The sequence below is a fragment of the Oryza brachyantha genome, chromosome 3, assembly GCF_000231095.2.
Source record: "Oryza brachyantha chromosome 3, ObraRS2, whole genome shotgun sequence".
In the NCBI taxonomy this organism is placed as follows: domain Eukaryota; kingdom Viridiplantae; phylum Streptophyta; class Magnoliopsida; order Poales; family Poaceae; genus Oryza; species Oryza brachyantha.
The window spans coordinates 8,417,676-8,440,139 of record NC_023165.2 but is presented as its reverse complement, the minus strand read 5'-3'; the positions used below and the strand labels follow the sequence as shown (position 1 = coordinate 8,440,139).

Sequence of the window (22,464 nt, the reverse complement as noted above, 5' to 3'; positions counted from 1 at the left end):
TAATTAATTAGTAGTATTTTGTAATTTTATTTTTGGCGATAAAGATCATAACAAAAAGGACGACATTACCCCTTTAAATTTCTACTACATATAATATTGTTGGTTATAATTTAATCACAGTCATCCGATAAAAATAGATTAATGGTATCGATTAAGTTCTACTGTCAGTAGAATACACCGGAAAGGGAACGATGGACCTAATATAGGCTTATATCCTCAATTATATATGAGCTCGTTCATATTAAAATTCTCTATAGGCCAAATATAGGCACATCCTTATTATGTATTTGTTGCAATGGATGTACATTTTAGCGTTACTATTTAAAAGAGTTACTGATTTCTCCAATTAATATATGATGCCGGCTGCTTGGCCACGTTTTTCAAAAAAAAAAACTAATTTAAAAGAGTAGGTCCTTAATATTGGAGTTTTCCAATTTGTGTTTAGAAATTTTCTGGTCCAGAAGAAAGTATCTAAAGATATTATTTTTATGTAAAATTTTAGTATCTCTAGGTAACTATTATATTGATATATTAAAATTTAAGGTTAGAAAATATGGTACCTTCGTGTGTATCTCAACGATGAAGCCCTTTTGTTTATATGTCTACCATGCTAAAAAAAAATCATTTGTTGGTCGTGCGCATCCTCGTAGATGTAGAGACCGAGTTTTACCCATCATCTTAAAAAAGAATCATTTCTGTTTAGTGTCGGTGTTACCAACCGGTCCACCTATTCCGCTGTTCGTGTCAACAGTAATCAACGAAATTACTCGGTTGTCCTCTTGCACCATGCTTGATCTATCAGCAAACTCCTTCGCACACAACACGAAAACACTATCACTGTAAGACGTCTGTTTTGGATAACCATATAAATTAAGCAAATGCACCTTCCTCGATCTCATCTTGAAAATTCAGGCAATTTAGCAGCGTTAAACTGTTAGCCCGGCCTCTCCTTTTCTTTCTTCAGAAATCTGTACACTAGCTAGAAACATATGTTGCTACCCTCTGCAGATTCTTCAGGAATTTGTTAAGCGAGAGACGAAAAAATGTTAATTAGATTAATGCCATTATAAATTTGCTAGTTTTGAAATATACTATTACTATTCAACTAATTGTAAAGATGTTATTATAATTTTAGAGTTATTTCAAATATACCATTTTTGGACCAAATTGCCTTTTGCACAGCCAATGGAGCAGTGAATAGCAAAGGGGCAATATAGTCTAATTTTTTTTAAAAAATACGTTGAAAGGGTATCAAGTGGCGTATTTTGAATAATTCTGAAATTATAATGGTATTCTTACCATTAGTCGAATAGTAATGATATATTTTAAAACTAGACATGGATTTAATTAAAAAGAATATGATAGAGAGTTAGATAGAGACCGTATCTGATTCGGAAGACACATGATTCATGGAACGGTGGTGTCTTTTTGAGGCATAAATTCTTCCTGGCCATGTGTTTCGCCCTGGCCGAGTGGCCGGCGTGACAAAAAGAACCGAAAGAGCGGCCACGCCACGGTCGGTGTGGGCGGCCGGGGGGGGGGGGGGGGCCGCGGGGGATGCCGGCATCTTTCTCCAGAGGTTGCAAGATACGGACGTTACGCAAAGGTAGCCGGTGGCGTTAGAACATTGCTCGCCTCACACCCCCGGTTGATGTGGACCTGCCTGCCCGTTTCAGTTTGGGGGCTCATTTGCACGTTTCCGCTCCTGATTCACCAGATTTCTGTCGCTCGAAGGGTTCAGGAGTGAGAAGGCATAAAAGATTGGAAGATTCTTGAGGAGTTTTCTGATTCTTTCGGGGTTGGGAATTTTTCTGGTTTTGGGAGGGGGTGGATGTAAGATTGTAGGTTGAGGCTTGGAGGATAAGTCGTTTTGTTCCTCTGCCTTCTCCGTTGCCTTGTTCGACCACTGAACCTTCACCGGCGGAGAGGGAGATCGATAGGAGGAGATAAGCTCTTGGTCTTCTCCCTCTCAAGAGCAGCTCAGGGAAGCCGTCGGATTTGGTCATTTTGGTGCAGATTCAGAGATGGTTCAGATCAAGGAATTGTATCCTTCTAGTTCTTATGTACATGGAATGTTTCTTTTTCTTTTTCCTCTCTCTCTCCTTTGCGCTGTTCTTTCTGTCATTTTTGGGTGATCATGTGTCTGCTTGAACTTGGGCATACCTTGACTTCAATCTTTCGCCAAGCCGGATCGTCATGCCTATGTCGATGGAAGAGGTATGGAGAAGTAGCAAGAAAATTTTTCAGTTCAAGGCTTTGCATTGTTGCGGTCGCTGATCAAGACCGATCCTTTCGTTACAGTATGAAATAGGGCTCAGCTACACCATACTGAAGATGGAGCAGCAAAACACAAACGGCAAGGAGGGCGTAGAGCTGCTGCAACAGGTTCCATTTGAGGATGAAAAGCTTGGCAAGGGCCAATTCACCTCAAAAGACTACCATTTGCAGAGGTTAGCATGTGCCAAAATCTGCTCATATACTTTTGTTGCGTACTAGTCTTGATGATGGATTTCACAAGTTTTAATTAAATTAAGCAATGTTAAGAAACTATGCTGATCATTAAGGCCTTTCAGAAGTTCCTTATTATTTGTGGAATTGTAGTCTTGAGACTTGACAAGAATAAGCATATCGAATCATCGATCATGGTAATTAAAAGAGCTTGTAGCTACTGAAATGAGATAGGATCATAGGACATGCATAGGAGGTGTTCATCCAACAAGAACAGAAAGCAGAACGAGGCTGATCGATAGTAAAAAGGAGTAACATTGTTGAACATTGCAAATATAAAGACTTCAAGTTATCGTGCTACTTATGAGCATTAATGCACTACCTTTGCTAAGTTAAGCATAGCTGATGTGTTTCACCGAACACATTTGTTCTTAAAATTAGAAGTAAAATTATGCAGCAAAATTCCATCTTGGATGAAAGGCTTTGCTCCAGCAAGTGCACTTACCGTACATGAGGAATCATGGTGTGCATATCCAAACAGCAGGACAGGTTAGCGGTTTTGGCTAGTAATAAAGTACAGCAGACATGTTTAATAACTGATCATTCTTGCTAAACTATGTCATTTTCATTCTCCTTTGTTACATGCGCCATGAATTCTGCTCCGACCCCCATCAGTGATCAAGGTACTACAGAGTAATTAACCCATTTTTTTCTTAAAATCTGACACTCTTTTAAGTCTTTAGTTCGTTCAGTACTTCCAAGCTAACTTCAGTGTTCTTGATTATTTGTTACCAGTGCCCGCTTTTCAGCAAATGCTCACTGACTATTGACACTGTGATTAGACCTGACAACGGCTGCTCTGAAAATGTAAATACGGAACAACCGTCTAATGATCATATTTGGCTATTTGCTCCAGCCTTTCAGACCAAATTGCAAATACTAAGAGAGCATGCTGTACATAACCAGGCGCATAATCTGACCAGTGAGCAACTGGCTGTAAGAGAGGTAGAGATCGTCGACATCGCATCGCAGTCGAGGGACTACTGGAGTAAGGTGATCAGCGCCCCGAATGTCGACCTGACAGCCTTCAAGTCGCAGACGACGAGCCGGGGCCCTCTTCTGAAGGGCTGGATGGTACGCTGGTTTCAGTTCAGAAACACCAATATGGCAACATATTATATGGCCTGTTTGGGCGTTTTCGGTAGCTGCAGCTTCTTACAGAATCTCTCAAAAGCTCTCTTAAACAGTACTGATTCATAAAATAAATTAGAAGCCGGTGAATCTTGCTTTTTCAGATTCTAAAAAGCTAATAGCTTATTCTCAGAATCTTAAACTAAACAGACCAATATACCAATATCACATCGTCATGTCTGACGCGTGTGCTTGTGCATGGCATTTGATGCAGGATTCGTGCAGTCCCGTGATGACCACGTACAAACTGGTGATCATGGATGCGCCTATCTGGGGCTTGGGCGAGCGGCTGGAAGACTGCATCATCGCGGTATGCTGCTAATCTTCTGAGAAACACAATGTTCAGAAAGAAGAAATTCTAGAGCTGATGGCTCGCTCACTATAGCTTGTCGTTGCGTGCGTGCGTGCAGGGGGAGAGGGCGCTGTTCTTGGCGTGCCACCGTCTGTGCTTCGCGTGGATCGACGAGTGGTACGGCATGACATCGGATCAGATCCGAGAGATGGAGCGTCAGACCGACCTGCTTCTCAAAAAGGTCAGCTTGAATATGCTAGGAAAAAGTCCACTAAAGATCTCTAAACTTGAAGCCAAGTTTGCTTTTTATCCCTTAGCCGTAATACCAGAAATGTGTACCCCTAAACTAAAAAAATCCGTTCATAAAACGTCCATAAAAGGTCGCTCGATAGTATTGACCTATTTTTAACCATTTTTAACCGGTTTTGCTGATGTGACGTCCGGTGGTCTCATATGTTAGACTTTTTTTTATTTTTTACTCTCTCATCTCCCTTCCTCTCCCTCTCCCTCTCCCTCTTCTTCCTCTCTTCCGTGCGTCTGGACAGCACAGCCGGCGGGGGTGGCGGCAGTGGCGGCCGGCGAGGGCGGGTGGCCGACGCGGGCGTCCGATGGCGGCGGGGACGGCCGAAACACGGGCAGGGGTGGTGGCGTGCGGTGGCTGGAACACGAGCAGGGGCGGTGGCATGCGGCGGCAGGCGCGAGCGGCTGACGCGGCCGGACCGGAGGTGGCGTGCAACGGGCGGGGGCGACCGACGCGGCCGGAACACGGGCGGGACGGTGGCTGCCGGACCGGCACGACCACCGATGACGTGCAGTGGCAGGCGCGGGCGGGCAGCAGCCGGCACGGCGATGGTGTGTCACGGCCGGCGCTTGCGAGTGGTGGTGGCACGGGCGTGCACCGACTCTATGGCCATCGGCTGCAATTCTTGCAAACAAGATGGAGAAGAAGGCAACGTCCACGACAATGACGTAGAAGACGACGACAACCATGGCGAGTGCGTCGCCGATGATTCAGACGGCAACGCCGGCCGCCGCTCGCTGCACACGTTCGCCCACGTTAGCCGCCGCTCGCTCGCGCCACCGCTGCACGCGCTCGCCCGCGCCTACTACCGCTCGCCCGCGCCCCTGCGGGCAGCGCTCTAGAGAGAAACAGGGAAGAGAGGAAGAAGCGTGAGAAGGGAGAGGAAGAGAGAGAAGAGAGTGTCTAACACATGGGACCCACTGGACGCCACATCAGTAAAACTGGTTAAAAAATAGGTCAATACTGTTGAGGGACCTTTTGTGAACGAATTTTGTTAGTTTAGGGGTATATATTTCTGATATTGCAGCTAAGGGATGAAAAGCAAACTCGGATTCAAGTTTAGGGATCTCTGGTGAACTTTTTCCAATATGCTACGCAGCTGCTACCTCTACGTTCTGCTGCAAATTTAACAAGAGATTAATTACAACGATTAATTCTGATCTCCTAATGACCAATGCTGCTGTAGACGCTGAAGAAGCCTGCGAAGGCCGGGAGCAAGCTCGACGGAAAGAGGAAGACGCTCAAAGAGGAGATCGCAGCTGTCGGGAGCTGCACATAGTGTTGTCCGTGCCATGTGATGGATCTCCTCTGATTCTATAATTCTGTTGACCTCGCTATTTAATTAGCTTGCTCAATCTACGCTAGATGTGGTTCGCTACACTGGATGGCTTCACGCTGTCAGATTAGGCATGCGTTGAGATCTGGGGGGAAAAAAAATCAAGGACTGTACATAGGAATCCACGGATGATGCTGTGTATAAATTGGCAGTCATCGACTGCTCGGGTTTAGGGCCTGTGATTCTTAAACCTAAATTAATCGAAGGTCTAATTCAGTCCTCAGGGTGAAAATTGCACGATCGGTCGAGAGTGCTATAAAGAAATTCTATTCTAAATTTCAATTTTTTTTAGAATGTATTTTTGTTAAGTCCAGACTCCAGAAAGGCTAGCTCACGCACGATCCTTCAAAACGAATGCTTCCAAGCATTTTTCAAGTTTTACTAGCTTTTCGAATGAGGTTGAGATGTTCCCGTTTCTAGAAACATTCTTTCACTTTCCGTGGGTCATCTTTTGGGTTTTTTAATGAAAAAAACAAGCGATATTTTCATGTGGTTTAAAGAAAAAAAAAGCAAACGATGGCAAGTTCATCCCACGCTAGCCAGGTGGTTATTTTCATGTGGACCTTCGAGTGGGCCCGAGCTGCATTGGATCAATCAAACTAGATAAACTTGTGGTAGGTGAAAACTTATTTATATAGCCATGGTGCAAAGTGAAATTATTCAATGTACCTGGTGAAAAGCGAAACACAATATATCAAGTATAATAGTAGGCTATAGGCCAGTTAAATACTGAGATATATATGAGATGGGAGGAGAGAGAAGAGAAGCAGACTATAAACTTATAGCTGACTTTGATATAACAACTAAGAAATTCTATAAGTGAGACACGTGTGTCTTGTATTAATTATAAAGAGTCAACTACTATATGACTACGCTGAGAGAAGGCTAAAAAACTCTTAAAGCCGACTTGTTAGCTATATTATTAGCATTGCTCTAATACACCTAGTGCAAAGCATAATTTACTCAACAAAAACTTCCAACTGAATCTCTAAAGTTTATACTCCAAATCACGAACTTCCATTTCATGGCATAAAACTAACTACAAAACAAATTGGAGGAAGAAAGCATGGGATAAAGAAGAGCATGTCGACGTCTCACTAGAGATGAGGAAGAAGACCTAAGATCATAGTTGTCTCAACGAGGAGGAAGAAGGACCCCAACGATAATACCATTTCATCCCAGAGGAGGAAACTGTGAGGAGGAGGATAGGGAGAGCAAATCAGCCGCCTACATTTTGTTGCAAGGGGAATAGGTACGGGGTTTTGTTGGTGCGTCGAGGTCTCAAGGAGTGTGAGGCAGCACAATGCCATCCAAGAATAGAGGAAAGTGATGAATTTGAGAAACATGAAATTGGTTGGTGAAATAAGGTTAGTCCCTTGTTTTTGTCACGTAAATTCACCAAATGGCAATAGCCAAGTTCTTCAACTTGGCCATTAGTTGATCCAATTTTATACTAGCTCTAGATGAATTCTCTTTTAAGATCCAATGAGTGTTTTACATTTTGATAGGAAAAATGTCTATTTTGCTTCTCATATCTACAATCTCAATTGGATTTACCTCCTTCAATCACAAAACTAGATATATTAACTTCATCGCCTACTGAAACTGGTTCATTTTGCCCCCACCCCAAGAGCAATTTGGAGGGTTGGTTTGGTCCTACTCCTACATGGTACCCATGTGTCATATTGACATAGTCTTCCTCTAACAAGGCATCTACATGGCATTTACTCCCTCTGTCCTAAAAAGAATCAATTTCTAGGTGTGAATCCAGACACCTAGTTGTCTAGATCCATTCCCAGAAATTGATTTTTCTAGGACAAAGAGAGTACATGGCATTACAATTAGGTGAAAAATAAAATAGCTAAGATCCCATAGTTTTTTCGACGTGATATTCTTTTCTCTCAACCCCATAATCCTACACTAGGTGAACTGGGCTATAGTCAAACTTATAGTGGTGGTGATAGCAAGTCTTTTTTTGGGATGCGAAAAGCAAGGTGTGATGACCGCAACAGCCTAGAGTGGAATTAGAGTTTAGGGCTCTTGCCACAGAGACAGTCTAGTAAGATGGTAGGTTAGGTAGCTAGAGTAGGGCTCCACAGCAGGTCAAATATACAACCAGGGAGTTGGAATAGGAGGTTCGCCGCCTTGAGCTTGATCAGTTGGCCCTCTCTCCCACGATGGCCCTGTAACCCTAGGGTGGCTAGGAGAGGCTGATTGACCAATCTACTAGGTGTTACCTTGTCTGCACGCCCCTCCTTGCCACTACTCGACATCGTTGCTTCTCATCGTCAAGAGAGAAAGAGGGGGTCAACTCATTGAGCCAATAGGAGAGGCATGTGCCACCGTCGTCGTTGGAAACCTCTTTTTCGATGTTGTTGCTACTCCTTCCTCTTGTTTACTCAACGCTGCTCTCCAACAAATTTAAGGAGTGTGGTGACGCTTAGGGGATATGGATTGGTGGAGTCCATCCTTCTTCGCGGCCAACAAACAAGCAAGGAAGATAAGAAGACACCGAGAATACTTTGTGTCTTCCGGCCACTTCCTCGTGTTGGATCCGAGTTGTGGCATTCAGTGAAGCTAGGTTCCTGCTTCAGCTTGGCTTATTGTCCTACTATCATCCTCCTATCCCATAGAGCGCCACCTCATGCATGATCTCGGGTTTAAAGAGTACATGAGGAAGAAGAGAAAGAGTTATCGTTGGCACGTATATTTTTTAAGATTCTTGGTATAATTGCCATACCATCATGGGAAGACTGAGTCAATGAGCAACGTCAATTAAAAACCCAATTAATATCAATGAGTGAGCTGATTTGCGCTGTTTTATAAGTTGAAAGCAGCTTTGTATCTAGTTTTATGTTTTATGGTTAAAGGACACAAATCAAACACGTCCATAGTTGAGGAGGCAAAATTGATTTTTTTTTTCCCATTTTGTTAGGCAAAGCTGGCTTTACGCACATGCTATCTAATAAATATTGGACCGGCCCATTAGAAGCCGAAGGATGTTAGAAGCCCACCAATACAACAAACTCGTAGGCGGTTAGGCCCGAGAATGAAGAAGTGCAGCTATATGTAGCAATCATATTTGTTCCGATCTTTCCGAGGTGAGATCATCAAAGTGGCAAAGCTAAGGAAACCTCTCTCTGTCATGAACCGAAAACCACTGTAGTCTGTAGAACGGCTCCTGGCGTCCTGCTTAACGTGCCATCTGACTATCTGAGGATTGCAATCGTACACTTCTGTGCAGACAAGAACACGCATACTCTGATCATCCGGATAACAAAAGCCAAACCATCCGAGTCATTAGTTCGGCGTCTACCACACGTTGTAATGGTAAAGACGAACTGACAGCCTGTGCATCTGCTATTCTGCTAATTAAAGAAAAGCACGTCACGCCCCTGTTTAAGGGCCATGCATGGATAGGCCTACTCGTGTCTTCATCATCAAAACTCGGAGTAAACAAACTGGACAAACCAAAAGAAAGCAGATAAAACCCGCCATCTTTAGACTTCTTTTTCCAAACAACTCACAAGGCACCATGAGAAAACGACGCTGAGAAAGCAAAATTTATTTGGATAGAGTAATCCCCTGCTATACACCAGGCCAGTTCAGGTTCAGTACGCAACAACTGGCATGCGTGGCGTGCAACCGCGACGGCCTCGTGCCATCCCCTTGGACACGTACACCCGATCTCCAGAACCGCACGGTTTACTGAAAAATACAGGAGATAGTGCCGTATAAACGGACGTGTGATCTCGTCGATCAGCCTCAGTTCGAGGCGTTTCTTCAGTGAGAGACACAGAGTACTGAGAAGAGGAGAGAGCGTTTCTGCTTGAGGAGAAAAGAGAGTGCGCGATGGCGTCGGCGACATTCCTGGAGGTGCTCCTCGCCATCTTCCTGCCGCCGGTCGGCGTCTTCCTGCGCTACGGCTGCGGCGTAAGTTGCAAAACGCACTGACTCCCACCATTAGTTCTTGCAGTACGTGAGTGACTGTGTGTGTGTTTGGGTGCACCAATGTGAGTTAGTTTGATGCCGTTTAATTTGGATCATGTATCTGATTTGGGGGCATTATTGCAGGTTGAGTTCTGGATCGATCTCTTGCTGACCGTACTGGGATACATCCCGGGGATCGTCTACGCGGTTTATGTGCTGGTGGCCTGATCAGAGATTCAGAGTTTGCAGGGACACAGACTCGGGCGATCAAGCGATTCTGAAGAGAGATTGATGCTGTGCTCTGTTAAGAGTTCATGTGTACCTGTGAAAATGTGATTTATGTGACGATGATACTGGTGTCTTGTGACAGTGTCGTTTATGCTATTTTAGGGTGTGTAATTGGGTGTCCTGTATCTTCCCTCTCTTATTATCTAAGATAGCATTGTTACTGTGATGCTGCATTTGTTCATGCTTTAATTTGCCACCGGTACTCGTTTGATTTATATCTGCATCGCAATCCTGAAATTTACCGTTCAACCACCATCTGGAGTCTCAAATGCCCGGGGGGCGAGCCCGGCGAGGGTGAATTTGGGTTCAGTAACAAGTGCAAAGTGCAACGGCAGATCACAAACCGATCGGTTAACGCCCACGCGGAGTCGCGAAAGGAACCCGTTGGTTTATCCGTTACGGTCCGCGGCATCGGAAACCTCCACGATCCGAGACCCCAAGCCCCCAATGCTCTGCACGACGGCACCGCCAGCTTACCCGCCGTTGCCTTCCGCCGGCGTCGGCTGTCGCGGCTCGCGACCCGCAAAGCGTCTCCCTGCAGTGAGCCTGTGAGTTGACCATACGCGACGCCGCGTGCGGCCGCGGCAGCATTTGCTGGGTGTGCCAAGCACATGTCACAGCCGCACCGAGTTCATGCCCTTGGTGATGTTTTTCACCCGCGGCTGTGCCCACCCACAACGCCGTGTACGCCTCTGCCAAAGGCCGTGGCGTTGGCACGTGGGCGAACCGACAAGTATGCTGGTTGGAAATTGGAATACGCTTCTTAAAAAAATATTTTTTTTATTTTTAAGAAGCTATTATGAGATATAAATATTTTATATAAGTACTAAATTTTACGTAAAAAACGAGGTTACCTCGTCTTACTCGAAAAGAAAAGTTGTTAAGCCTTCTCCGTAGATTGAGAAACTGAGTTCGAACAGAGAAGAGTGGAGAGAGAGCAAGCCGGCGACCGAATAATCGCCCACTTCAATCACACGCGCTCTTGGAGCGTTGCAGTCTGTCCGTAGCCGTCTTGCAGGAGCCCATGCCGACGGCAACCCATACGGTTTGTGGGACCTACGCGACTTGCGGCGAAGCGGCGCTACGAGCCTACCACCACTGGGCCAGCGAACAAGATGAAGCGAAAAGGCGCATGGACGCTCTGAGCTCGGTAGCGTCGTTCCGCCGTTTTCTTGTGCTTGGCAACTGCTTGGAGTTAGCTGGTAGTACAACGAACGTACGGCGAACCAGCTTTGGAGCATTCAGCTGCTCGCTGCTCTCGACATGGAGAGGAGTAGATGGCTCAATGGCTGAGCAGTTCCAGAGGAAGAGGAGATTTTAGGAAGGGTAGTGGGGAAAGATTTGGTTTAGAGAGAGTACAATAAGAATGTAAGTGAGTTCTACAAATTATCACGTTATATTGCATAGGACATCTAAGTAATTTAATGGACTCTATAGATAATGTGGATATTTTTTTAGAGCCAGCTGTTGGCTATGTTATTATCCTAGCTCTTAGAGATGTTTGCGGTTTTTCTCTGAGAAGCTAAGCCCAAAACTACATGAATGATGATGAACCTTTTCTTGATCTTAGATGTGACATTTGTCACTATCAATTTGTATCACAACCTTTGAATCTAGCTTAAAACAAAATAGGCCTATTATCATTGTCGACCACAGTCCTCACGTATAAAAAATAAAGAGTGAATGGTTGGAGCGGAAGGGGTGGCACACATCACGCTGCAAGAGGAGAGGCAAATCACTCTTTTCTTCCAGTCTGTCAGAGGCGAACTGAGATTCTCTGCAGTACTGCATACTGACATGTGGACCCTACAACCTATGAGGCCCATTTGTCAATGAGCGGTAAAGGAAATCCAAAGTGAACTCGCGTTTTTGGTGCGATCGCCGAGGAATTGAGAGAATTAAATTTTACTAAAATAGTTTCATTAGCTCCTAAAGTATTATAAATACTAGTAGACAAGATATAGATCAAATAAAAAATTAGTAGATTGTGTTTTACGTATATGCTTTAGAATCCAAAATGAAAAGAAAAAAGAAAACATGTTGATTATAGAAAAATTAGGAGGAGCCTAGAATTAGAGTCTTGTACTACAGAGGATATGACATTCGTCGGAGGCAGAGTCCTATATTCTCTCTACTTTTGCAAACTCTACCACGTAACTGTGTACATTTTTTTCATTTCTGATTAACACTGTATTGGACGATTTAAAAAAAACTATCTACAAAACGGAATCCCCTAACAGGATACTTAATGACATTTTCATTGCACATTATTGTTTAAAAACCACACGTCGCTTCCCTCTTCGTCTCCCAACTCTTTCGGTCTCTCTCGGCTTCGCTATGGAAGATGAACGACAAGCTTGTTTGAGGAGAAGCAAATCATTTTTTTTTCTTCCAACATGGTGGATAGTGTCTTACATTCTCTCTACTCTTGCAAAACTCTAACATGTAACCATGTACAATTTTTCTTACTTCTTGCTTAATATAAAACCAACACTGCACTAGACAGTTAAAAACATAAAGTCTACAAAGCATAACCCCCTAGACGGGATACTTAATGGCTTCCTCATCGCACATTGTTGTTAAAAAATTGCACATCATTTCTCTCTCAACCATTCATTTCCCGACTCTCTCAATCCACCTCTTCATGAAAGAAGACCGATGAGCTTGGTGGCTTACATAGGGTTGGCGATGACGGCGTAGTTCCTCATCAGCTATCGTGGCTAGTGTTACCACCTCTTGGCATCTCAATCACTAGCATCAGTGTCAATGCTACCACCTTTTGCGAGTGTTGTCGCCATGCGCGCAAGTCAAAGGGACAAGGAAACTTGTTGGTTCGCTTGTTTTTATGCTTAGGAGTTTGTAAGGCGAGAGAGGAAACAAGGAAAATCCTTAAAGTATCTCGTTCTAGCAACGGGATCATATTCTCTAGTCTTCCTTAAAATGCTCACTCAATAGGTTTCATGCTTCAACTTAATGCTTAAATAGGGACAACACGGGTCAGTTCCTTACTTTCTACTACGTATTCTTCTTCGGAATGATGTAGATGCGTTGTTTGTTTAGATTTGCTTCTAGAAGTTGGGTTTTTCCTAGAACGAAGAGGACACTGTCTACCACAAAATTAAGGGGGCAATTTCATTCTAGCTTGCAGATGCTCACGTGGAACTCGAAAAATGGATGGGCGAGAGGTCAAAACCGAAAGCTCAAACAGAGCCAGCGATAAGTTTTAAGTACCACATCAGTTTCTTCTTTCTAAGGTGAAGTCAGCAAGCAGTACGTCAGACTTCAGACCATACGACAGGGTACTGGCATTTGAAGACAATGACAATGGAGAGAGCTGATTTCCGCGCCTAAGGGAAGCCCCTGTGCATGTTGCACGGTAAGCATCGCCGTATTAATTACCAAAGACAGTAGTACATAATTACATGTGCATTTCCTTGCCAAGGAAAGCGATTGTTTTCACTAGTATACGAGATGGACACATCCAGTAGCACTCCTGGTTTTACAATAAAATAGACAACGGGCAGGTTGCTCCATTCTTACCGTTTAATCTTGCCGGCACGTATTATAAGTATCCGTGTTCCTCCTGTTGCATTGTTTGATATGTCCTGCATCTGCACTTCTGCAGCACAGCATGGTACGTCAGAGCATGCAAAAATATAAGTTTCTCCTAAATGAACATATGGCAAGGTTGTGAATCTTCAGTCCATATAGCTCATGTCACAATGCATTCCCTCGGATCAGAGTTAGATCTTTGATTCCTATTGGCATCATCAAAACCAATGAAGAAAGACTCATCATCATCACTTGGCAAATCTGCATCAGCTGGTTCATGCTCCCTGTACAAATCAGACCGTCTCCTCTGTAACCTCAAAACATGCATAATGAGGTCAGATGAAAGCGTCAGCTCCGGCCGTGATGCATCAATTTGTCTCCCCCGCTCGTTGGAAGCTATTATCTATTAAGGACCAAAATAAAATGTAACACATTAAGAAAAAGGAAAGTGGACAGCCGCAAGCTCAACATTACTTTTATATGTAGATAAAACTTACTTGCTTTGCATTTTTAGGCAGCGACGTCACTTTGTTTGCTGCAGGTGTCCAAATCTTGACGGTTTTGTCAATCCCACTAGTAGCTAGGAATGGAAAATGTGGGTGGGGTTCGATGCAATTAACTACACTTTTGTCACCATGCATCATCCTCAACAGTTCACCTCCCTTCTTTCTCCATACAAATACATTCCCACAATCTGATCCACTCAAGACATATTCATCGTTTGGTCCAAAAAAACTGACTCCCTTAACAGTTCGGAAATTCCTATGGCCTTTGTATACCTGTGGCTGATCGAGCCTGTCCAAGAACTCTGCTTGCGCTGATTCAGGATTTGGACCAAGACCTATATTGTTTTGGAATAAATAGACATGCTCATCATTGTAAGAGACAAGTATCTCCCTTGCGTAGGAGTATGCAATACCAGTTATGTGAACCTTCCCAGTCATAATAAGATGCTTAGGGCAGAAGGTATCTAAAGGTTGGTTCATGTTACTTGAAGCACCCAACTGGATTCTCCTCATATCATATAGCCGTACATACTCATCAGAACCACCAATCGAAAGATAATTAGGGTTCCACGGATCAGTGGCAATGGTATTGAGCCTTACACGACGTCTGCTATTTGAGAATGAATAGCAGGTGAAAAGCTTTGTTGGTGAATCATTCCGCAAGTCGAACTGTAAAGAAATAAATGTTCAGTACAGATGCTATAATCACAAAACAGTGGCCACAATTGCATAAAATGGTTGAGTGACATACATGCTGAACCAAACCATCTTCTCCACAAGTGTAAAATATGCAAGGACTTCCCGGTTCAATGGCCAACCTATGCACACGATCATCATGTGCCCCAATTTGTTTGGTTGTGACTTCATCACCCTCCTTCAGTTGTCCCACTCTAACCTGAGTATAAGGAGTGTTGAATACTACCGATTACAGAAAATAGAAAAGAATATATGCTAATGTGTTTATCACTTTACCAAGTGTTTCAGCAGATTGGTAGAGATAATTCATTCCAATATAACCAATATAAGAAAGAAAAAAAGTAGATACACAGATGCAGGCTTAGTTCAAAACAACATCCATTGCAAACAAAATAAAAATTAAATTTCAAGTAGAAGTGCTCGATAAATTTAAGCATTTTGGGGAAAGAAATCTTTGGTCTTATTTACCAACTACTACATCCTTTGGAATACCAACTACTCCCAAAAGTCATAAATATTTGACATTTATGATAAGATTTGGTCAAACTTTTAAAACTTTGACCATCAATAGTTTGTCAAATGCTTAGTTTAAAAAATCAAAAAAATGGTATGTGTAGATTTTCCTTAGAAGGTATTACTATGATATCATAAAATTGTAGGATTTTATAAACTTATTCTAATACAAATTTGATGGTCAAAGTTTCAAAAGTTTGTCCCAATCTTTTCATAAACACCAAATGTTTATGACTGGAGGGAATATTTCAGTAATGGCATTTTATTCTGTAAAACTCTACCTTCTGAAAGCACTATCCTGAAAGGAGAAAAAGGAAATTTCATTGCTAAAATCCTGAGATTAATGATAGCTGTTAGATTTATCTTCATATTATCAGTACATAAACATGCCTGTGCAGATGATTATGGATTGACCATAATTCATGAAAGTTTCCACCAAACACAACCTAGATTAGACCATGCTATGTGAACTTACAGAAAAGATATTAAAATATAAGTTTTGAATAATTTCGAAATGCTTCAGCCTTTCTTTTTAAACCTGCTATGTTATAAGGAGTATAACCTAGGCCGTGTTCGTTTACAAGGGTAAGTTATCTAACTACCCTCGTTTTCTGCGCGCACGCTTTCCAAACTGATAAACAGTGTATTTTTTGCAAAAATTTCTATAGGAAAGTTGTTTTAAAAAATCATATTAATCTATTTTATATTTTTTAATAATTAATTAATCATGTACTAATCTATTACCACGTTTTCCGCGCCGGATAACTTACCCTCCCCCACACCACTCCCGAACGCAGCCCTAGTCTTTCTTGTAATAATTGCATTCAGTTCAATGATCTAAGTCTCTTTACACTAGCTCTTCTACAAGGAGACGAGCAAATCATTATAAATTTTTCACTCAGCAGGAAAAAGGTTGTCATGACTTGTGAACAAAAAAGGAAACCGTAGATGAGAAAAAATGTGAATAACTGATATATCAATATTAAATGAGCATCAACACAACTAAGATGGCGATAGATACAAACCTGACCATCAGCAGCAACAGTTACAATGGTGTTGTCATCTGTAAATGGCATCACACGAGCATGGAAAACATTTTCTTGATGGCCAGAAGGGTAAACGAGTCTTTTGCTTTTAGCAAGCCAATCCCATAATATGATGTCCATGTCATCCGAACCAGACACAAGGAGGTTACCAGCAGGATTGAAGCTTACAGTATTAACACAACCATCATGGCCTCGCAACTTTCCATACTGATGCATCCTCATCATTAGGCTCTAAACAATCGGAGGAAAGTAGAATGATAACCAGTCTGACGGTGAGATAGTGTTATGGAAAGCAGCAACTACGATTCTACGAAAACTATGATAAAGGTTGTCAGTCCTCACATTACTTTTGTAATCCATCTCACGAAGTACTCCAATAAAATATATATATATATATATATATATATATATATATATATATATATATATATATATATATATTCTTTCAACAGCGATAAGAACCAAAATGAACTAGTATGATCAGACTTCAAAGAAACATCTAGGAACTATTCTATAGATTACAAACAAACGAACAGTAATTCAAGCAGAACTATCCAAACAAGCTTATCAATTTAACTGGCTGATCCATAGACATAGACAGTACTCAATTCGTATCAGTGGCTCATAAAATCGTAAGATATGAATTTTACAGCATCAACATAATAAGGCTTGTACAGAAAACTATTACAAGCAAGAATTAAATACAGATTCACGAATACGGCCTATTCAATCCTCCCCTACCGACAAAAAATGCGCAACCATTTTCCAGTGACACCAATGGTCGACGAAATCAAGAAGGTTCCAGCAAATCAGACACGCGGATCATACTGAAAAAAAAAAGGAGAAAGGGGGGGGGGCACCTCGGAGCCGCTGATTCGGCGCGAGGAGGCGCGTGGGGTGTAGGAGCCGATCTCGCGCCTGCCGACCTCGAAGAAGCAGCTGGCCCTGGCCGCGCGGCGAGCAGCGGCCTCGCTGGCGATGTCCATGGTGGAACCTGCGGTGGTGCAGTTGCCGGCTGCAGAGAGGGCAGGCGGAGGAAACCGAGAGAGCGAAAGGGGATTTCCGTGGGGTTTAGCCGGCGAAGAGCTTGTGCCTTCTCGAAGGATGTTTCTGGGATTTCGACCCCTCATCACATGCTTTTTTTTTTTTACTTTGTACTCCGTATTTTCTTTTTTAACTTTAGTCATTGCTTGTTTTGATTTTTCTTTTCCACCTGAGGATTGGGTTGCCTGGACTGGATTGCATCTGCGGTTGGGAGCAAAAGTTGTAAAAGTCTTCGGAGTAAAGCCAACAGGAAAAAAAAGTAATTGGAAACGATTTATGTACGAAGGAACTAAAAAGGAAATCTGAAAAGAAAACAGTAAAACAAATGGTTTTTTCTCTCCAAAGCCCGTGGGTGAAAACGAAAAACAATGAAACGAAGGTTGGGGAAGAAAATTGTACAGTACTAAAATCCTTCCTTCATCCAAAGGACTTCATCCCTTATGCGACACGTGTGTAGTCCTAATCTCAAAATAGGTGGCCTCCACCTTGTGAAGCGAAGGAACAACAGATTAGCAATAGGAAAAAAGAGAGAGGGGTCACCTGCTTTAAATTCATATTGGACACATGTCTCATGGGGGACAAAGTCCTTCGGAGAAAGGACTTCAGTCCTATGTAATTTTCTTCTCCAACCGATATCCAAATCAAGGTACTAGCAATGTTTATAGTGGCAGCAATAACGATAGCGCCGGCTATCGCTGAATATAATAAAGTGAAATTTAGCGGCCACGGATTAAATAGAGTGAAATCAAATTTAACAACTATTATTTGAGTTAGTAGCCCACACACAGTGCCATCAATAGTAGGATCCATTTACGTAACACTGGCTCATTTATACTCTCTCTCTTCAAACTGTTTATATCTAAGTGTTGCTGTCTCCATAGACGTGAATATAGTCACCTCGTTCCTTTCACGGATTCAATGGTTGTGGTGCATGCACTATGTTATATATATATATATATATATATATATATATATATATATATATATATATATATATATATATATTCAATCTATCGTTTATTCGTATGTTGTTGCTTTATTAGTATGTTAGAAAGTTAGTATTCATGATTTTATACTCAAATTTATATGTGATTATTAATTGCCGATATTGGAACTTAGCATGTCCGCTATTTGCAACTCTTTATCAATAATCAATATTATCATTTATCATTACAGCTATAGCAAAATGGATTGCTTACACCACCATACAACCGTGGTGCTAACGAGAAAAAATGGAAGGCTATACAGTGTGTGTAGTTGTGTCTACAAGCAGCCTGCAGACATACGTGAGTTGAAGCCATCCTTATACCGGGCGTGCTACGCCCTAAACCCGCCATGTAGATCTCTTTCTTTAAACAACCCATCACTAATTGAGACCATTCTCCGGCACAGCCCAAAGAGTCTTGCGATATAGCGAGAACGCGAGTACCATACGCGGTTGGTGCCACACATATACTACTTTTCACAAGCTATATTTTTTCAAGAGAATGTGAAAGTGCTTAGTTTAAAGTCCTTTGATAATTAACGAGCTACAGCGAACGTACCACCTGAGGCCACGTTCAGCACCCCTTAGGACATACACAATACAAAGGAGCCCTACCAAGGATCCTTAGATCCAATTAGGACGAAACTATTTCATGTCTCACATAATGAAGTGGCTCTAAATGTGGCTACAAATTTATATATTAGTCCTTCGATTTTACATTTTAATCATTATACTTTTTCTATTTACTTATTGGTCCTAAACTTCGTAATAAACCCCCTAAAAATTAAAAACTATTCTTTCTTCCATCCACCTTGACAAGAAATCAACTCATATCCATCAATCTAATTTTCCGGATAATTAAACATACAATCTTCTAAACAAAGGGACACATATAATAATAATATGAAATATTAAGATGAATAGAAATGAATACTATTTTCTTATATTATTTGAGAATATCTATTATTAAAATACCCCTTTTCTCTCTCTCTCCCTTTATTCCTCTCTTCCTCCTCTCCTCCCACCCTCCTCCCACCGGCAATCTCCCTCCCCCTCCCATCCCATGTCCGACGACAGGCGAACGGCGACCGACGGGCAGGCGGCGGCACGCTCCGTCGGCGCGGCGGGCGGACAGTGGCATGTTCCGGCGGCCGCGGGCAGGCTTCGGCGGGCTAGGATGGAAGAGGTCGGCCGCCGGCGGGCTCCGGCTGTCCGGATCGATGCGGGCCATCGCCGGCGGTCTCCGGGGGAGCGGATCTACGCGGGCGACCTCCTTCAGCGCCGGCGCCATGCTCCCCCCTTCCCTCGCGGCGCCAGTCTCTTTTCCCCCTCAGGCGGCGCATATCCACTCCGGCGGCGCGGATCAACTTCGCCGGCGTAGATCAACGGTGGCGGACGCGGGCGCCGACGGCGTGGATCGACACGGGCGGCCTCTGGCGGCGAGGATCGACTTCGGCGGCGCAGATCGACGGTGGCGGACGAGGGCGAGCTTCGATGGCGGGGATCGACGCGGGCGGGCTCCGGCAGCACCGATGGACTCCGACGACGCAGATCCCCCATGGCTGCTCCCCTAGCACGAGTTCCCATGACCCCTGGAGCTTTTCTCTGGCAGGGTCGTCGTGCCCTGCGGAAGCCGCGCGGTTCTAGCTGAAACCACTGCGGAAGCCGTGCGGTTCTAGCAGTGTGCATGCCTTAGTTAACTTATTATTCCGCACGTATATTTTTTAAACTGCTAAACGACGAAAATATTTTATTTAAAAATTTATTAAAAAACATATTAATCTATTTTATATTATTTTAATAATTAATTAATCGTGTATTAATATAATATTATGTTTTTCGTGTGTCAGTGTCAGGTAGCTGGCAGAGCTCTGCCGCTGCTGTCTTCACTCTTCGCTATAAATCGCTGTCACTAATAAAAAAATAGCTAATCATTGTAAAACACTATTAACTGTTCGGATATGATGTTGATGCTACTCAGCCTCGGTAGCGAGAAACATGAAGAAATCATTGTAAAACACTATTAACTGTTCGGATATGATGTTGATGCTACTCAGCCTCCGGTAGCGAGAAACATGAAGAACGGCCTTGTTTGTGGTGTAGCTGGGGTTAAACTTTTTAGTCCATATGACATCGGATGTTTGATCACTAATTTTAAGTATTAAACATAGAATAATAAAAAAATTAATTTAATAAATGAGAGCAAATTGTCTAGACGAATTTCTTGAGCCTAATTAATCCATAATTAGTAAATGTTTACTGTAGCATCACACATGATAATTATGAATTAATTAGGCTTATTAGATTCGTCTCGCGAATTAGTCCGTAATGAGTTTTATTAATAGTCTATATTTAGTATTTATAATAATTGTCCAAACACCTGATGTGACTAGGAGAAACAAACACCCCCTACCAAAATTTTTTTGCAAAATGGCTACGTCAAACGTTTGACCGGATGTCAGAAGGAGTTTTTGAACATAAATAAAAAAATAAATTTTATATTCCGTCAGGAAACCGCAAGACGAATCTTTTGAGTCTAATTAAGTCGTCATTAGCACATGTTGGTTATTGTAGCACTTATGGCTAATCATGTCCTAATTAGGCTCAAAAATTTGTCTCACAATTTTCCCTGTAACTGTGTAATTAGTTTTATTGTTCATGTATATTTAATGTTTCATTTATGTGTCCAAAGATTCGATGTGATGTCCTAATTAGGTCTAAAAACTTTTTCAGACATCACATCGAATCTTTGAACACCTAAATAAATGAATATTAAAACTAATTACACAGTTATAGAGAAAATCGTGAGAAGAATCTTTTGAGAGCCATAAGTGCTACAGTAATCAACATATGCTAATGATGGATTAATTAGAGTCAAAAGATTCGTCTCGCGGTTTACGGACGGAATCTGAAATTTATTTTATAATTAAAGTACGTTTAAATGTATGATCATAAGTAAAGCAATTTGCTATTTAGGCCACAAAACCAAGTGGTTTCGCTCGAATGGCCTCCAAACCGTAGGCTCCTTTAAAATGACCTCGTATCCAGCGTACTTCCGCTCAAATGACCTTTTCGAATTTGTTGCTCACTAATAACCATTGTTAACCGGTCAACAATAATTATGACCGAAATACCCTTGAATAAATCAAATGCCTCTCTCCTCTTATCTCTCTCGTTCATGTTCTGCAGGAGGAGGCGACGGAGCGCTCGCCGTGCATGGTGGGCGGCGACGGCGAGCCGCCGGCGGCGCCCTGCCTGACCGGCGATGCCCCACGCGATTCCTGGCCGCCGCCCGACTGGACCACCGGTGCCACCAGCCCCAGGCCGCCGCCGGCGACGACCCCCCGACGCTCCCCCGACGGCGCTCGCGACGGCGCTCCCTCCACCTCCACCACCGCCAGCCGCACAGCAGCTTGCTGGAAAAAATTGGCCTAGAAAAATTTGGCTTGCTGGAAAAAATTGGCTTGCTGCATCTGTACATACATATGTAAAGTATTTGGCTTGAGTTTATTGAGTTGTGAAAGGATGAATGCATTCATGAACTAAAGCAGTCTTCTTGTTCATTCATCCCCATGGAAAAGCCGAATGAAATAAATCCAGTGCTCTAATTCTTTTCTTCTTTCCTTGAATGAACAGTAGAGGACAAATGTGAAAATGGAAATAAACAGAGGACTGAACTCCAGTGATGGCTTGAAAATATTGCCGATTAACTCCAGTGCTCCACTTGAAGCAAGCTAAATCACAGAAAAAAAAATCAATAAGAAACCAGCGCCGTCGAACCAAGCTTCCGGCCCAGATCTGCTGCTGCTGTGCGCCTGGCGGTGGTGGAGGTGCGGGGAGCGCCGTCGGGGGAGCGTCGGGGGGTCGTCGCCGGCGGCAGCCACACACCGGCCGGCAGAGCGGCGGCGGCCTGGGCGCTTGCGGGCTGGTGGCGCCGGCGGTCCAGTCGAGCGGCGAGGCGTGGAGTCGGGCGGTTGCCGTGAATCGCGTGGGGCATAGCCGGCCGGGCAAGGCGCCGCTGGTGGCGCGCCGTCGCCGCCGGCCATGCACGGCGAGCGCTCCGTCGCCTCCTCCTGCGGAACAGCGAACGAGAGAGAGATAGAGAGGCAGTCACGAGAGAGAGGAGAGAGGCATTTGATTTACTCAGGGCTATTTCGGTCATAATTATTGTTGACCGGATGATAATTGTTATTAGTGAGCAAACAAATTCAAAAAGACCATTTGAGCGGAAGGGAGCCCGATATAAGACCATTTTAACGAAGCCCACAATTTGAAAGCCATTCAAGCAAAGCCAATCGGTTTTATGGCCTAATAGCAAATTACTCTCGTACGTATC

The 22,464-nt window shown here is 43.2% G+C and overlaps 2 protein-coding genes across 3 annotated transcripts; one reads left to right on the top strand and one right to left on the bottom strand.

The window, feature by feature from the left end:
- The first annotated feature begins 1,833 nt into the window (after positions 1–1,833).
- Positions 1,834–5,791, top strand: LOC102703289 (phosphatidylinositol transfer protein 2-like). 2 transcript variants are annotated; one of them, XM_015834914.2, is made up of 10 exons: positions 1,834–2,044; positions 2,191–2,217; positions 2,302–2,450; positions 2,906–2,997; positions 3,124–3,131; positions 3,244–3,315; positions 3,415–3,582; positions 3,854–3,949; positions 4,050–4,172; positions 5,419–5,791. In XM_015834914.2, the coding sequence occupies exons 2-10, from the start codon at positions 2,197–2,199 to the stop codon at positions 5,509–5,511; spliced, it is 822 nt and encodes a 273-aa protein (XP_015690400.1). In that variant the 5' UTR covers positions 1,834–2,044; positions 2,191–2,196; the 3' UTR covers positions 5,512–5,791. The 2 variants fall into 2 exon arrangements, with proteins under 2 accessions (XP_015690400.1, XP_006649893.1); XM_006649830.3 differs by having other exon boundaries at positions 2,187–2,217.
- Positions 5,792–13,106: 7,315 nt separating this feature from the next.
- Positions 13,107–17,258, bottom strand: LOC102713812 (DDB1- and CUL4-associated factor 8). Its single transcript, XM_006651207.3, has 5 exons — positions 16,960–17,258; positions 16,079–16,330; positions 14,596–14,739; positions 13,836–14,513; positions 13,107–13,741 (listed from the first exon to the last, which is right to left on the bottom strand). The coding sequence occupies exons 1-5, from the start codon at positions 17,227–17,229 to the stop codon at positions 13,499–13,501; spliced, it is 1,587 nt and encodes a 528-aa protein (XP_006651270.2). The 5' UTR covers positions 17,230–17,258; the 3' UTR covers positions 13,107–13,498.
- Positions 17,259–22,464: the final 5,206 nt, after the last annotated feature.

Bases quoted from the DNA above. Each gene is read 5' to 3' on its own strand.
- LOC102703289 (XM_006649830.3), top strand. From the start codon at position 2,025: ATGGTTCAGATCAAGGAATT. The intron at 3,583-3,853 runs GTACGCTGGTTT...CATTTGATGCAG, and splicing joins CTCTTCTGAAGGGCTGGATG to GATTCGTGCAGTCCCGTGAT. The intron at 4,173-5,418 runs GTCAGCTTGAAT...ATGCTGCTGTAG, and splicing joins CCGACCTGCTTCTCAAAAAG to ACGCTGAAGAAGCCTGCGAA.
- LOC102713812 (XM_006651207.3), bottom strand. From the start codon at position 17,229: ATGAGGGGTCGAAATCCCAGAAACATCCTTCGAGAAGGCACAAGCTCT. The intron at 14,740-16,078 runs GTTTGTATCTAT...CCTTATACTCAG, and splicing joins CTGTTGCTGCTGATGGTCAG to GTTAGAGTGGGACAACTGAA. The intron at 14,514-14,595 runs GTATGTCACTCA...ATTTCTTTACAG, and splicing joins AAGATGGTTTGGTTCAGCAT to TTCGACTTGCGGAATGATTC.